Here is a 16966-nt window from a genome sequence, read left to right as displayed (position 1 = left end):
ACCTGTCCTATATCTATCACCCCTCAATTTAAAGCCATGTCCCTAGTACTAGCCATCTCCACCCGAGGAAAAAGGCTCTCACTGTCCTCCCTATCTAATCCTGATCATCTTGTATGTCTCTACTAAGTCACCTGTTAACCTTCTTCTCTCTAACAAAAACAGCTTCCAGTCCCTCAGCCTTTCCTCATAAGACCTTCCCAACATACCAAGCAACATCCTGATAAATCTCCTCTGCACCCTTTCCAATGCTTCCACATCCGTCCTATAACGCAGCAACCAGAACTGTACGCAATACTCCAAGTGCGGCCGCACCAGAGTTTTGTACAGCTGCAACATGGCTAGCTTTCAGGTGAGACCATAAATCCTCTTAAGTATATTTTAAAGATCCCATATTTCTAAGAAGGGTGCTCTCTGCGGTCTCAAGATCAATATTTCGACCAACTTCACAAGAACCAATTATTTGGTATTATCACATTGCTTTTTGTGGGAGCTTGCAGTGTATAAACTGGCTACTGCACTTCATTGGCTGTAAAGTGCTTTAAGATATTTGGTGGTGATGGAAGATGCTATGTAAATTCAAGTCTTTTTCTCTTTCATGTTCCCAACCATTGTTGAAGTGAATAGGAGTGAAAGTATGCCTCCACATTCACGCATGTAAAAACCCTTACAGAAACTCCCAATGCAGTACCTGTTTTTTCTTCAGTTTGAGGATCTGCTGTTCCACTTTGGCTATTTCACGGTCAACACGATCCATGCTCTGGATGAGCTCCTCTTTGGATAGTTTGGACGGAGATGAATCCTGTTCATCTCCAACCTGCTGGTTGGTCGTTGGTGATGATGGAACATCAGCCTTCATTGAAAAAGCCTCCTTAAAAATAAAAATCAGAAGTGGGAGAGGGGAGGGAGAAGGTGAACAAGTTTCATACATTTTCTTTGCAGGAGGTCTAAGCATGGTTGATTAGCACACTTGTTATGGGAAGCAATTAAGCAGAATTAAACACAGCTGCTGATTTACAACAGTCAGAGCAACAAGAACCTCTGCTGTCCTCACTTAAATTTAATATTACTGGCCATGGCATAGTGAATAGTCATTGGAATGCATTAAAAACACAAGACATTGGGCAAATAACATACAAACATTTGCATTAAGTAAAAAGAGAATGGACAAGGATTCAAACCGCAAAGTTGATATTTGTCGGAAGAAAGGCAGGAGATTTCCCTCCAATATCCAGGAACTGGTGAAGAGAAATTATCATCTGATGGAATTCCAATGAAGTATTTTCAAATTACAATTTGCTATTACAGGACTGTACCAATAAATCACATTACCTCTACTCGCAAAAGAATCCTACACTCAGAGGAATAGCCTGCCAAGTTTCATAAAGAACCAAAGCTAGTAAGATTGTATGTTACTGTTTAGTTAGGTTTTAAATTGTCTGGCGACTTTTCCACTGAAGTGGATGCAACAATCACTCGCAGTTAAATGCTCACTTTTTCTGCAAACTTTCCAGGGCAAACACCTGATGATGTTGGAGGAAGAAAAACAGTTTTGATGGGAGCAAACTTGCTGGACATACCTAAAGGTGCTAGAACAATTAGACACTTAAGGCACAGATTATGGTGTGTCTATCAGATCCTTATCGTTAAGTTTTTTTATCGACACTTAGACAGATACCTCAAAACAGATAGATGAAATATTCTCACCCTTTTATTCTCCCTCTTGTCCTTTATCCAGAGTGCTACCACAGCAGGTAGTTGAGGCGAATAGCTTAGATGTATATAAAAAGAAGCCAGATCAATACAAAGAAGAAAGGAATGGAAGGATATGTTGACAGTGTGAGATGAAGTCAGGTGGGAAGAGGCTCATGCATGAACCTTAAGTCAAAAGTCCTGTTTCTGAGCTGTATGTTCAATATAATTCCATGCAAAAGAGGTTTCTCCTGCTCCCTATCCAAAATCATTCACATTTAATCTCATATCTATGTCACCTTACTCTATAACCTAAGCCACAAGTGTAACAAGAGACTTTATTATTTTTAATATCTTTGGGAATTATTCAGTGGAGTAGGCCTGTGAGTCTTTGTCTGTGTAATGATATAATATAATTAAACTGAAGACAGATTGCAAAGTTTAGGGCTTCAAAGAAGTGTATGAATTAAAGACAAGCATTTGAAGTAAGCATGACAAATGTATTTGCCAGAAGTAAACAAGCAGTGGATAGATATTTGCATTCGGAATAAGTATTTTGTCCGTTCACAACTTGGAAAAGATCATAAATAAGTAAGATACGGAGATGTCAGCCCCGGATGGAGTAGGTTCACTGAGAAATCTCACAACATTCGGTTAAAGTCCAACAGGTTTATCTGGAATCATGAGCTTTCTGAGCACTGTTCCCTCCTCACCTGAAGAAGGATCAATCGCCTGGTTAATGCTGTATTGAAAAAGAAAAACCATTGCATGCAGCCTTTATAGTCAAGCCAGAAGAGTGTATCCACAGCAAAGTGCAAGTGAGTGCTAAGTTTTGTGACATACCTTTCCTGGAGCAAGTGGGTTTGATAAAATATCACTGCATTTTTACAGTTAAAATATCTGCAAAGGATTGTTGCCTGGTGGCTGTTTATTTACGAGTCTGATCAAGTCAGGAGTCTTCTTGGAGGGATGGTTTGCAAGACTAATTTTAACTCTGTAAATGCAATCGTGTGTGCTTAAGTTTTCTTTTCTTTTGCCAATGAATATTTTAATTTAATGTGTAAAATCCCCAACGTGTTCCTGGAATTTGTGGCTTTTGAATTCAGTAAATTTCACTTTTCATCATCAGAACACATGTGCCAAATTTCCCTTTGGAATTTGGTTTGCACGGCAATGAACATCTGCTGGACCATAACAACTAGAAACCTGTCCAATTCCATTATAATTTTAAGTATCTTTCTCATATCACCTCAAAATCCTATTGTTCTCTTGCAAACAACTCCAATTTTCTTTTTCAGTCTTTGTAACTGTATAGTATATGCACGGCAACATCACCACCTTTAAGTTTATTTCCAAGCCACACATCATCCTGACTCGTAACTAGGTCATTATTCTTTCACTGTCATTGGGTCAAAATCCCAGAATGCCCTTCCTAACAGCATTTTGGGTGTTCCTACAACACATTGATTGCAGTACTTCAATGTGGCAGCTCACCACTAACTACTCAAGGACAATTAACAAGGGGCATTGAATGCTGGTCTAGCCAGCTGCATTCCACAAGTTCTTTTTCCTCCCCCACCCCTTAACCGATGAGAATATTGCTGACAATTGGAAGTAGTTTGATAAGGAATGGCACCCACACTGCCTTGCCAGTCTCTCCAATAAATCAAAGTACAAGCACACACGCTGTTGAACCTAGTGGGCAAAAAATCTGAATCGTTTTGTCTATCCAAGTAAAGTAAGAACACGAGGACCCTGAAGTACTATTAAAAAGATTTGAACAGATATGCACCTGTAGAAAATATCATGGACAGGCACGATTTTCAACACCACTAATCAGAATTTTGATGAATCAATAGTCATATGCCTCAACATTGAAAATAGCAAAAAAGTGCACATCTGGTACTCTCACCAATGCATTCACAAGAAACAATATAGTGTGCAGAGTCGGCAGAGATACTGTGGACAAGCAGTTACTCTGCAAAACTAAGCTGTTAGAATCCACCGTTACTATGTGCATGCTAAATGAGCAGTCTGAGAGGAGCACCAAGGAAGGAAGGAACCCTAAGTTTTTCCGGTACAGAAAATAAGAACATAAGACAAAGGAGCAGAATTAGGCCACTCAGCCCATCGAGTCTGCTCCATCATTCAATCATGGCTGATATTTTTCTCATTTCCATTCTCCTGCTTTTCCCTATAACCCCTGATCCCCTTATTAATCAAGAACCTATCTATCTCTGTCTCAAAGACACTCAATGACCTGGCCTCCACAGCCTTCTGCAGCAAAGAGTTTCACAAATTCACCATGCTGTGGCTGAAGAAATTCCTCCACATCTCTGTTTTAAAGGATCCTCCCTATAGCCTAAGGTTGCGCCCTCTGGTTCTAGTTTTCCTACTAGTGAAACATCCTCTTCATGTCTACTCAATCCAAGCCTTGCAGTATCCTGTTCAAACGACATTGGTTAGCACCCACAAGACCGAAGCGTGTGCTTACCATTTAATGAGAATTGCAATAACTGTGGCAAATGAAATCGCTTTGAAAAGCATTGCAGGTCAAAGCCACACAAGTCATGTTGCAGCTGGCTATCCCTCCAAGATTAGGAACATGAACAAAGTGAATCAGCTGGAATTGTGTCAAAACAACCAGAGTATCGAACCCCTCAAAATATTCTACTGTGAAAGTGTTGACTTTATCACAGGAAAAGGTAAAATATTCACAACGTTAAATACCGTTCACAGTTTTAAATCAAAATTGAAACCGGGCAAAATGCAAAAAGTTAAATTTTATTTATTAGTCACAAGTAAGCTAAGATTAACATTGCAGTGAAGTTACTATGAAAATCCCCGAGTTGCCACATTCCAGTGCCTGTTCAGGTACACGGAAGGAGAAGTTAGCATGGGTGAGCCACCTGACCAACACATCTTTCAGACTGTGGGAGGAAACCAGAGCACCTGGAGGAAATCCACACAGACACGGGGAGAACGTGCAAATTCCACACTGACAGTGAGCCAAGCCGGGAATTGAACCCGGGTCCCTGGCACTGAGAGGCAGCAGTGCTGACCACTGTGCCACCCAATGCATTGTCAAAGCTGCTTCTGTGGGAAATCAAGTCCTATGCTGCACTAGGTTTCACTAACAAAGTAAATCTCACTGCATATGGTGGACAAACCATGCGCACAGAAGGCATAGTCACCCTGTACTGCACACAGGCAAGTTCCAGTTCCTCATAGTCAGTCTGACATCAAATTGCTGCTGGATCATTGCACTGGGGCTAATCCATCTTCGATATACACAACCTCCAGCTACAAACCTCAGTGATTCTATAATACAAACACCTGTCTGACTATAGTATGTTTATGAAGCTGCCCTTCATGTATCACATTAGACTGGATGCCTCTAAGACGCTTTACCTCACCAATGTTGTTGCCAGGGCCTACTTACTAACCATTGAGATGACAAGCCAAGTGCTGTGGTCTCGCAGAATTGAGGAACTCAAAAGCCGCCCTAAAAGCAAGCAGCTCCATGATATCATCATCAAAGGATGGCCCACGACATCAGAAGAGCTTCTCCTTGAGCTCTGCACCTTTTACATGAGAGAGAAGTTAACCATGTAAGATGATCTGATACTGTGTGGCCAGAAATTCATCAACCCAGCTTTCTGCAGAAATACTACACGTAGCAACTCTACCAAGGACATCTGGAGTGGAAGCAACAAAGGCTTCCTTTGCCCTGTACTGGCCCTCAGTGCACAGTGTCATAGAGAGGGAAGTGTCCAGATGTGCACCATGCAACACCCTCAAGCCTCATCAATACAGAGAACCACTGCACCTCCATGAGATCTCAGGCCTTCCTTAGTCACTCACTTCAGATGATATATCTGAGTGGAATGCGAGACAACATCTGGTCCATGTTGGTTCATTCACAGGGTGGTATGAGGTTGACTACTTGCCCAATGTGAAGAGCACCGCAGTGAGTGGAGAGCTGAAGAGACACTTTGCTACACATAGCATTCCACAACGGTCACAATCAGCAATATCTAAAGCTCGTCTCCAGAAAGTTCAAGGTCTCTACATACATATGACTGTGAACATAAATTTTGAGCAGCCCTCTATACTCACAATTGAATGGTTTGGTGGAATATGCAGTACATTCAGCAAAGCATCTCCTTGGAAAATGCTTCCATGACAACACGGACATCCGCACCACGTTACTTAGTCTATATAATCTGCTAAGACAGGGCCTGCTCTCACCAGAACAGAGAAGGTTCTCCAGACACACCAGAACTTATGATCCCTGTTACTAAGACCTTGATGCAACCTGAAGTGGAAATGAATGTGAGGGAGCTCCTCGTGAAACAGCGACCAAAAGTTAAAGCATACCATGATCGTAACGTCGGCAGACATTGCACTCTGGAGATGGTCCAGTCACGCAGAGCGCAAACTCCACATGGCTATGAGAAAGTGGCAGTGCCCCACAGCCAAACAGTCCCACAGTCACCTCAGATGATGCCCTGTCAGGAACTGACGTCATCTGTTACAGATACTGAAACTGGTATCGCCAACTGCCATATTGAGTGCACAATCTGCATCTCTTGCACCAGTGAAGATGGGGCACCCGCTCCTTTGCACAGTAAGATTTAATAACACCATCAGAATTATATCCAATGATGCTACTCAAGTTGTAAAACAAATAATGTAAAATCATTATACATCTGGAATTAATTGGTTTACTGATTGTTAAAATCCTTCTTCAATAAGCTGCACGTGATGCAATAAAATTCTTTTGCTATTATGACTTGGCAATGGTTTAACTTACATTGGAGAGATAAGAGTACGGGTGATCATTTTACATATTTAGGAAAGATGGGCAAAAATGAAAAGGACATGACATTCTGCTGGTAACAGGGATAGATTGATACATGAGTAAGTGTGGAACTCAGATCAGAAGAACAAATGTGGAATCTGCTTGGGTGGAGCTAGGAGACATCAAGGGACAGCAAACATTGGTAGTAGTTGTTCATAGGCCAACAATAACAATAGTGTAGAACATGGTATTAATCAGGAGGTTAAAGAAGCACGTAGCATGGGTAACTCCAATCTGCTTATAGACTAGGTAAATCAAATGAGCACTAATGCAATGGAGAATGAGTTTCTGGAGCATGTTAGGAATGGTTTTCTAGAGCAGTATGTTGAGGGACTGACTAGATCTAGTATTATGTAACTGAAAATTATGTTGCAGCTGTATAGGTGCTGCTGAGGCCACATGTGGATTACAGTTCTGGTCTCCTTATTTGAGAAAGGACATACTGGCACTGGAGGAGGTGCAGAGGAGATTCACTAGGTTGATTCCAGAGTTGACAAGGTTAGCTTATGAGGAGAGACTGAGTAGACTGGGGATATACTCATTGGAATTCAGAAGAATGAGGGGAGATCTTATAGAAACATATAAGATTATGAAGGGAATAGATAAAATAGAAGCAGGGAAGTTGTTTCCACTGGTGGGTGAAACTAGAACTAGGGGGCATAGCCTCAAAATAAGGGGAAGCAGATTTAGGACTGAGTTGAGGAGGAACTTCTTCACACAAAGGGTTGTGAATCTGCAGAATTCCCTGCCCAATGAAGCAGTTGTGGCAACCTCACTGAATATTTTTAAGACAAGGATAGATGAATTTTTGAACAGTAAAGGAATTAAGGGTTATGGTGAAGTGGAGTTGAGTCCACAAAAAGATCAGCCATGACCTTATTGAATGGTGGAGCAGGCTCAAAAAGGTCAGATGGCCTACACCTGCTCCTAGTTCTTATGCTATTATGTAACGAGAAAGGGCTAATAGGTAATCTTGTCATAAAAGAACACAGACACTAGAAGCAGGAGTAGGCCATCCAGCCCTTCGAGCCTGTTCCACCATCCATTTTGATCATGGCTGATCACCAAATTCAATACCCAGATTCCCCCTTCCCTCATAACCCTTGATCTCTTTAGGCCCAAGAGCTATAGCTAATTTATTCTTCAAATCACATAACGTATTGACCTCAGCTACATTCTGTGGTAGTGAATTCCACAAATTCACCACCCTCTGGGTGAAGAAATTTCTCCTCACCTCAACTCTTTTACCTCTTATCCTCAAACTATGGCCCCTAGTTCTGGACACCCCCACCATTGGGAACATTCTTTCTGAATCTACCCTGTCTAAACCTGTTAAAATTTTATAAGTTTCTATGAGATCTCTTCTCACTCTTCTAAATTCCAGTAATATAATCCAAACTGACTTACTTTCCTCTCATATGATAGACCTGCCATCCCAGGAATCAACCTGGTAAACCTCTGCTGTACTCCCTCTATAGCAAGGGTACTACTACCTTCATAGCAACCTTTAGGGAGAAATGATAATATTACAGAATCTTACATGATGTTTGAAGGTGAGACAGTTCAGACTAAAGCCAGGGCATTAAATTTTAACAAAGGAAATGATGAAGGTATGAGGGGCAAATTGGCCAAGTTGCAATAAAGGTATGATATGACACAGGTAATAGATTTCAGAGATATCGACAGATTAGTTAAATGGCCAAAATTGCGGCAAATTAATTTTAATTTTGGTAAACAAGAACAAAGAACAACACAGCACGGGAAACAGGCCCTTCGGCCCAACGAGCCCGCGCCGCCGTCCCACTGTCTCAGTGTCCTATTCACGATTTTAGTCTACGCCTAATGTGCGAGGATCAGGGAGGTCCAATTTAGGGACAATTTAGTACCCAATCAATCAGCCTAAAAGCACATCTTTGGGGATGTGGGAGGAAACCGGAGCACCCGGAGGAAACCCACGCAACCACGGGGAGAACGTGCAAACTCCCACAGACACAGGCCCAAATCCATGTGTCCGCACAGCAACAGAGATAGTCTCTGAGCTGTCATGTTGCCGTCGAGATGGTCCAGTTTAAGCAAACTAACGACACGAAGCAATAGGCAACTCCCGAAGCAACGTCCAAGAGCAGCCCACTACAACCTGCCGCATGCATGCCCCTTGCTGGACTTAAATGCCTGTGGAGACAAAAAAAAATGAGATCATCCATTTTGGACCGCAGCAGATAAGCGGTAGCAAGCTAAGCACAGTGGGGTCTAGGTACATGGATTAAAATCTCATTAGTAGGCACAGTAAATGATCTAAAAGGGTAACGCAACACCATTTCTTATATCTAGAGGGCTAGAACACAAGGAGTCAGAATTGGGTGGCACGGTAGCACACTGGTTAGCACTGCTGCTTCACAGCTCCAGGGACCTGGGTTTGATTCCCGGCTTGGGTCACTGTCTGTGTGGAGTTTGCACATTTGCCTCGTGTCTGCGTGGGTTTCCTCCCACAGCCCAAAGATGTGTGGGTTAGGTTGATTGGTCATGCTAAATTGTCCCTTAGTGTTCTGAGATGTGTAGGTTAGAAGGATTAGTGGGTAAATACGTAGGGATATGGGGGTAGGGATGGGTGGGATTGTAGTCAGTGCAGACTTGATGGGCCAAATGGCCTCTTTCTGCCCTGTAGGGTTTCTTTGGTTTCTATTTCTAAGTCACGCTTAAGTTATGCACACCTTAGAAAAGATATATTGGTCTTGGAGGAAGTGCTGCATAAGTTTACCAGAGCGGCACCTGGACTTCAAAGCTAAACTATCAGCAACAATTATACAAACTAGTGTTGTATTCTCTGAATTTAGAAGTTCAACGGGTGATTTGATCAAAGTTTCAAGATGTTCTCACCCACTGCTCATGTTTTACCTCCATCCTTTCCCCAAAATATAACTCAAAACTCTTCATACTGGCACCATCTAACATCTTTCTTCCCTTATTGATATCTAACAGTATTCTTTTGCGATCAGCAATTAGTTCTTAGTCCTTGCCCAAATACAAATCTTTGTTCTGAAAAGAAAATATCTATGTACTTCAGGAATTCAAGTATTGTTACCTGCTGTTTAAACTTCTCTTACATGCATTTCTGTGATGCTTCTATAGGGACTCACATGGCAGGTATTCCAATGGTAAAACACAACTTCAGGAATACAATAGGGAGATACAGCTGCTGGGAAGAAATTCCATGGCGGGTAACCATTGGGATGCAATGATCTCAGAGATTGCAATGAGAGGAACTGCAAAGCTGCCACTCAATTTTCTTGGAAACATATTTTCAGTGTCTGCATTGGTGATTTCCCTGCTTCTTCTGTAGATTTATTTTCCTCCTTCCATCATTTCCATCTCTAAAACCTTCCCCTATTCATTATTACTTTAAGCCACAATTGTTCATTTTCTTTAAAACAAAATGGTCCATATCATTGGCAGCCTTCAGCAGCAGTAGCAACGCAAAGTCAAATATTTCCTTCACCAAGCAGCCAGTCACTTTGTGAAATGTAAAATATATCCCTGTCTGCAAAGGCCCACAACTATTTTACAGAGAAGTTTTCCTGGAAAACACAGGAGTAAATCATTCAGCTCCAAGAGCCTATTCCATCGTTCAACTGAATCATAACCAATCCACAAATATCACCATTTACTTGCTTTGAATCTGCAATCCTTAATATTTTTGCCTAATGAAAATTATGTGGGGAAAATAACATTTTCCATTACCATTTCCCCCACTCCATCTCAATAACTTTTCGGAGAAATTCCAAATTTTCACTACCCTTTATGGAAAGAAGTGTTTCCTGATGATATGAATACTGTCCAGACCTGATGTCCTAAACGGTTTGGCCGTATGCTCCCTTTTCTTCTCAAAAGGAGAAATAGTTTTGCTCCACCCTATCAAGATCTTTACTTATCTTAATCACCTCAGTTACATCACATAATTCCAAGCGTCAATACTGAAATGAGTTCCAGGTTTCAGATTTGTCTCTCAGCATCAGAAGTTATGTTTTATTAAAGAATAGACCATTTGTAACCGCTCCAAATGCACTGAATTCAAACAATCTCTCAGTTATTTTCACTCAGCTTGTTAAAAGAATGCTAGAATAATAAACGTAAATGTTAAAATGATCAGCCAAAGATTTGAAGCTTTGAGTGGAGGCCTGAACATTCTGATCAAGAGTCTACACTTTTCGGGTCCTAACTGACAATCTGCCAGTCACTGTGCATTTCTAATATCTTCTAATTTCTTCCATTCAGAATTGTATAGGTGTCGGACCTAAGCTAGAAGAATTTATTTTCCTAAATATGGCACAACTCTTTGAGGTTTTTGAATGAATATACCATCAGTGCTGCCTACTCTAACAACCAGCACTTACCTTTTTCACCTCTGTGGGTGCTCGAAGCCCCTCTGGTACAGGGTGCGCTAAGGGCAGTACTGTAGGACGCTGAAAGTGGGGATCAGGTACCTGTTCAAGCCGAGGACGTTTGGATTCCAGTGAATCATGATCGGGCTGTCCAGCCACGCTATGGTATGACTGCTCATAGCCGCTCCTCCTTTCTTGAGGCCTGAAAAATAATTTGTTTACCCAAATGAATCTGTCTCATCATTCTCTCTCCAGCTGAAGGAACTCTTAGGTTCACCTGAGTGGACAATCAATGAATCAGAAATTGTGCACAAAATCCATACAACTGAGCGCTCTCAGTCAAAGATCGCGTATTTGAAGCAAGTTACTGAAGTTACAAGCAAAGTAACAACAGGAAAGAGTGAATTCAATACCTAATGGTAGAGGAAAGATAAAAAAGCCAAGAGAAGGAACTTTTAAGAAAATCTGCAAATTAAGGAAGATGAATTGACATTAAAATAAACAGGTTTGGATAAGCAAAGAGGCGGCAGAGTTAAAAACAGGAGTATAAGTCACATTATCAGCCAAACCTTAGATTAGGTATTGAACAAAACAAAGAACAAAGAACAACCCAGCACGGGAAACAGGCCCTTCGGCCCAATGAGCCCGCGCCGCCGCATCACCCTACACCTATTCTACCCTGCATATCTACGAATGGAACCCCTAACTTAGCCAGATTCAGGGGAGAATAGTGTCAATTTGGTAAAACCAATCAGCCTAAGAGCACATCTTTGGGGTGTGGGAGGAAACCGGAGCGCCCGGAGGAAACCCACGCAACCACAGGGAGAATGCATAAACTCCCACAGACACAGGCCCAAATCCATGTATCTGCACAGCTAGCAGTGCTAGTCACCGAGCTGTTGCGGCGCCCGTCTACCGGTCCAGGATCAAGCACACACACCGACACGAAGTGCTAGGCCACTCCCGGAACCTCCAAGAGCAGCCCATGCACGACCCACCGTGTGCATGCCCCTCGTTTGACACGAGGTGGACCTCCACCTGCGGAATAAAAAGACAAAAACGTTAATCTTACATGCCTGCTTTTCCGGCGTCTCCCGAGGTTCTAACCTTATTTAATAGCCCCTACCAGAACCCTCCATCCTCGTTTCACTCATGTGTCTATCTAACTGAACCTTAAACGAGTCCAACGTTCCTGCCTCCACCACCCTACTCAGTAGTGCGTTCCATACCCCCACAACTCTCTGCGTAAAGAACCTTCCTCTCACTTCCAAATTATACCTCTCCCCCCCTCACCCTTAAATCATGACCTCTCGTGTTTGTACCCAGTCTAGGGAGCAGTCTCTCACTATTAACTCTATCTATTCCCTTCAGTATCTTATATACCTCTATCATGTACCCCCTCAATCTCCGTCTTTCCAAGGAGAATAGTCCCAGTTTTTCCAACCTTTCCTCATAACCCAGCCCCTCCATGCCAGGCAACATCCTGGTAAACCTCCTCTGCACCCTTTCCAGAGACTCCACGTCCTTCCGGTAGTAAGGTGACCAGAACTGGACGTAGTACTCCAAATGCGGTCTAACCAACGTTCTGTACAACTGAAGCATTAGACAGCAGCTTTTATACTCTATACCCCTTCCTATAAAGGCTAACATTCCATAAGCCTTCCTAACAACCTTCTCCACTTGTGACGCAACCTTCATGGATTTGTGAACCTGCACTCCCAGATCCTTCTGTATGTCTATACTCCTAATCTGTCTACCTTTTATCACATAGCTCCTCTCTGCATTATTCCTTCCAAAATGCATCACCTCGCATTTGTCAGGATTAAGTTCCATCTGCCACCTATCTGCCCAATGCACCAACCTATCTATATCCTGTTGTATCACCTGACAATCCAGTTCAGTACCCGCCAACCCTGCCATCTTGGTGTCATCAGCAAACTTGCTGATCACACCACCTACGCTCTCTTCCAAGTCATTTATGTATACTACAAAGAGGAGAGGTCCCAGTACTGAGCCCTGCGGCACACCACTGGTCACTGGCCTCCAGCCCGACAAGGTCCCCTCCACAGCTACCCTCTGTCTCCTATTACCCATGATGTGGGTATGCCGGCGTTGGACTGGCGTAAACACAGTAAAAAGTCTGACAACACCAGGTTTTAGTCCAACCTATTTATTTGATAATATACTCACAAGCTTTCGGGGTTAGCCCCTTCGTCAGGTGAATGGAGAGTTCTGGCCTCAGACAGAGCATATAAAGCACAGACAGTTTAGAGATTACTGATTAGAATGCGAATCCTTACACCTAACCTGCTGTTCAAGACCTGAAGTGGCTGATAATCTGAGTGGAAGGAGCACTGATCACAGGTTAAAGAGATGTGTATTGTCTCCAGACAGTACAGTAAGTGAGGTTTTGCAAACCCAGGCAAGTCACGGGGGTTACAGATAGTGCGACATGAACCCATGTCGCACTATCTGTAACCCCCATGTTTGCAAAACCTCACTTACTGTACTGTCTGGAGACAATACACATCTCTTTAACCTGTGATCAGTGCTCCTTCCACTCACATTATCAGCCACTTCAGGTCTTGAACAGCAGGTTAGGTGTAAGGATTCGCATTCTAATCAGTAATCTCTAAACTGTCTGTGCTTTATATGCTCTGTCTGAGGCCAGAACTCTCCATTCACCTGACGAAGGGGCTAACCCCGAAAGCTTGTGAGTATATTATCAAATAAATAGGTTGGACTAAAACCTGGCGTTGTCAGACTTTTTACTCCTATTACCCAGCCAGTTCTCAATCCACCTAGCTACCTGGCCTCGTATCCCATGCGCCTTAACCTTTTCTACCAGCCTACCATGAGGGACTTTGTCAGACGCCTTACTGAAATCCATATAGATGACATCAACAGCTCTCCCATCGTCAACCATTTTTGTCACCTCCTCAAAGAATTCCACCAGATTCGTAAGGCAAGACCTCCCTCTAACAAAGCCATGTTGCGTATCCCTAATTAGATCGCAACGCTCCAAATGCTCATACATCCTACCCCTAAGTATTTTTTCCATTAATTTCCCTACCACCGATGTCAAACTCACCAGTCTATAATTTCCAGGGTTGTCCCTACTACCTTTTTTGAACAGCGGTACCACATTTGCTACCCTCCAGTCCTCTGGGACCTCACCTGTGTCCAAAGAAGAGACAAAGATTTGCGCCAGAGGCCCAGCAATTTCATCTTTCACCTCCCTAAGCAGCCTGGGATAAATACCATCAGGCCCCGGAGCTTTATCCGTCCTTACGCTACCTAAAAGCCCTAGCACTTCCTCCCTCGTAATTGATATCTCCTGCAACTGATCCTCAGCTCCCTTCAAGAGACCGCACGATTCCGAACCCCTCTCCTTCGTGAATACCGACGCAAAGTATTCATTCAGGAGCTCCCCCATTCCCTCCGACTCAATACATAACTCTCCACTCCTGTCCCTAAGAGGACCAATTTTCCCTCTAACTACTCTCTTGCCTTTAATATAGGAATTGAAGTTCTAAGGTGTTGCTTGGATTCCCAACCTGATGAAGCTAAATTAATTAGTGTATTGCACTAACACTGCGTCACGCTGACAATCAGTACTGTTATGCTCTCACTTAAAACTGTGTGACTTTCTGCCAGGTCCTGTGTGACATAAATTCCAGCACTCTCAATCCAGCAAATTGGCAGTGTCAGGACTAACAATGGTTGGTGCAGCAAGTGTTACGTGGTGCAATATGAGTGCATTGCTGGGGTTGAAGCACATCATTCTGCATCAGGCTGTGTTAAATCTGACCTCAGAACGCTAGTTACTGGAAAAGGAAATGGTCCCATTCCCAGCACTAACTTGCTTTACTGTGCTCCTAACTGACTAGCATAGAGTCAGAGTTATACAGCACTGAAACAGGTCTTTCGACCCATCATGTCCACGCTGGCCATCAAGCACCTATCTATTCTAATCCCATTTTCCAACACCTGGTCCATAGCCTTGTATGCTACGGCCTTTCAAGTGCTGATCGAAATGCTTCTTAAATGTTGTGAAGGTTCCTGCCTCTAGCACCCTTTCAGGCAGTGAGTTCCAGATTCCTACCACCCACTGGGTGAAAAAGTTTTTACTTAATCTCTTGATCTTTATGTTAATAATTCTCCTCATAATTTTATACACCTTGATCAGGTCCCCCCTCAGCCTTCTCTGCTCTAAGGAAAACAGCCGCAGCCTATCCAGTCTCTCTTGTTAGCTGAAAAGCTCCAGCCCAGGCAACATCCTGGTGAATCTCTTCTGCATGCTCACCAGTGCAGTAACTTCCATCCGATAGTGTGCCGACCAGAACTGCAAACAGTGCTCCAGCTGTGGCCTCACGAATATTTTGTACAGCTCCACCATAACCTCCTTGCTCTTAGATTTAATGCTTCGGTTAATAAAGGCAAGTATGCCATGTGCCTTCTTAATCACCTTATTGACCTGTCCTGCTGTCTTCAGATGTTAATGGTTATGTACACTAAGGTTCCTCTAATTCCTCGAGTCTGACTATTCATTGTAAATTTCCTTGCCTTGTTAGTCCTCCCAAATGCACTATCTCACATTTCTCAGGGGTTGATTTCATTTTCTGACTTCTCCATCACTAAAACCATCTATTCTCATCTCAATGTCATCAAGGCAACTTCTGCCTTCTCACATCTGCTGTTGAAACCCTCATCTATGCCTTGAGACTCGAGTGTTCCAGTGCGCTCCAGGCAACTTCCAATCATCCACCTTCCATAAACATAAGCTTATACAAAACTCTGCTATCTCACGTCAAGCCTGTTCACCGAAATCCTCCACGGTGATTGATTGCTAATTGGCCCCCATTGAACCCTTACAATGCAGAAAGAGGCCATTCAGCCCATCAAGTCTGCACCAACTTTCCGAAAGAGCATCCCACCCAGGTCCATCCTCATCCCTGTAACTCCATGTATTTACCATGGCTCACCTACATTACAGTACACTCCACTACACATTAAACAGCACCTGGAATTTAAAATCCTCATCCTTGTTTCAATTCCTCTGCAGCCTTGGTCGTCCCATTCTAGAATCTCCTCCAGCCCTTTACCAGCTCTCTGGCCTCTTGCATTTGTTCAATTTTAATAGATCACTGGCAGCCCAGCCTTCTGATGCCAAAGCCCAAAGTTCTGGAATCCCCTCTCTAAACCTCTCTTGCTCTCTTTCCTCTTTTAAGACACTATTTAAAACCTTTCTTGTTGGGTAAACAGTTGGTCACTACCCCTGGTATCCCATGATGCAGCCATAAAGCTGAGTGAGATGTCCTTTAGTGCTATATAAATGCAAGCCTTTTATACATGCTGGTTCAACCAACACAAAATACATGGACCAACTGCTGGGGACAATACTGAAAGTGGTTAAGAGAGTGAAGAGATCTAGGTATTATTGTGCACAGATCATTACATGACCAATGAAGAGACACAGTGGCAAAAGTTAATACAATATTGGATTGTATTAACAGAACCACAGTCTAAAAGAGTACCATTTTGACACTGTATGGGTCATTGGTTGGACCACACCGAGTACAGCGGCCTGGTGCTTTCCCGATATGATGGATGATAGAGTCAAGTCATTTACAACACAGGAGATGGTGATTCAGCCCATCTAATCCATGCTGGCTCCGTGGAGCAATCCACTCCTCAGCCCAGTCCCCACTGCTCTAGAAGTTTATTTCCACCCAAATCCCTTTTGAAATCATTGATTGCTTCTGCTTTCACCAACCTTGGGATCCGAGATCCACGTCATTGCCATTCACTGCATAACAATGTTCCTGCTCACACTCCCGCTGCTTCAGTTGCCTAAATCTGTAATCCCCAGTTCTTGCACCATCAGCTAATGGGAAGAATTTTCTCTTGAATACCCAATCCAAGCTAGACAAAGTCTTGTGCATCTCTATCAAAGCTCTCCTTAACACTCTTTGTTCAATGGAGGACAACCAATTCCACCTAACCTTGTTGCCAAAACACCCAAAGACTGGAA

The 16966-nt window shown here is 43.0% G+C and overlaps 1 protein-coding gene across 11 annotated transcripts in view; it reads right to left on the bottom strand.

The window, feature by feature from the left end:
- ncor1 (nuclear receptor corepressor 1) overlaps positions 1-16966 on the bottom strand; it is a 345530-nt gene that overhangs the window by 259990 nt on the left and 68574 nt on the right. For 9 of the 11 annotated variants that reach the window (XM_080211013.1, XM_080211017.1, XM_080211019.1 and 6 more), the window contains exons 4-5: positions 10945-11134; positions 689-868 (exon numbers count right to left, since the gene is read on the bottom strand). In XM_080211013.1, the coding sequence (XP_080067139.1) occupies positions 689-868; positions 10945-11134 (370 nt within the window). The remainder of the gene's footprint in view (positions 1-688; positions 869-10944; positions 11135-16966) is intronic. The other 2 variants (XM_080211020.1, XM_080211021.1) reach the window with 1 other exon arrangement.

The sequence above is a fragment of the Carcharhinus amblyrhynchos genome, chromosome 23, assembly GCF_965287045.1.
Source record: "Carcharhinus amblyrhynchos chromosome 23, sCarAmb.v2.hapA, whole genome shotgun sequence".
Taxonomy (NCBI): Eukaryota; Metazoa; Chordata; class Chondrichthyes; order Carcharhiniformes; family Carcharhinidae; genus Carcharhinus; species Carcharhinus amblyrhynchos.
Note: the sequence above shows the minus strand (reverse complement) of the source record. Positions and strands in the feature narration are given on the sequence as shown.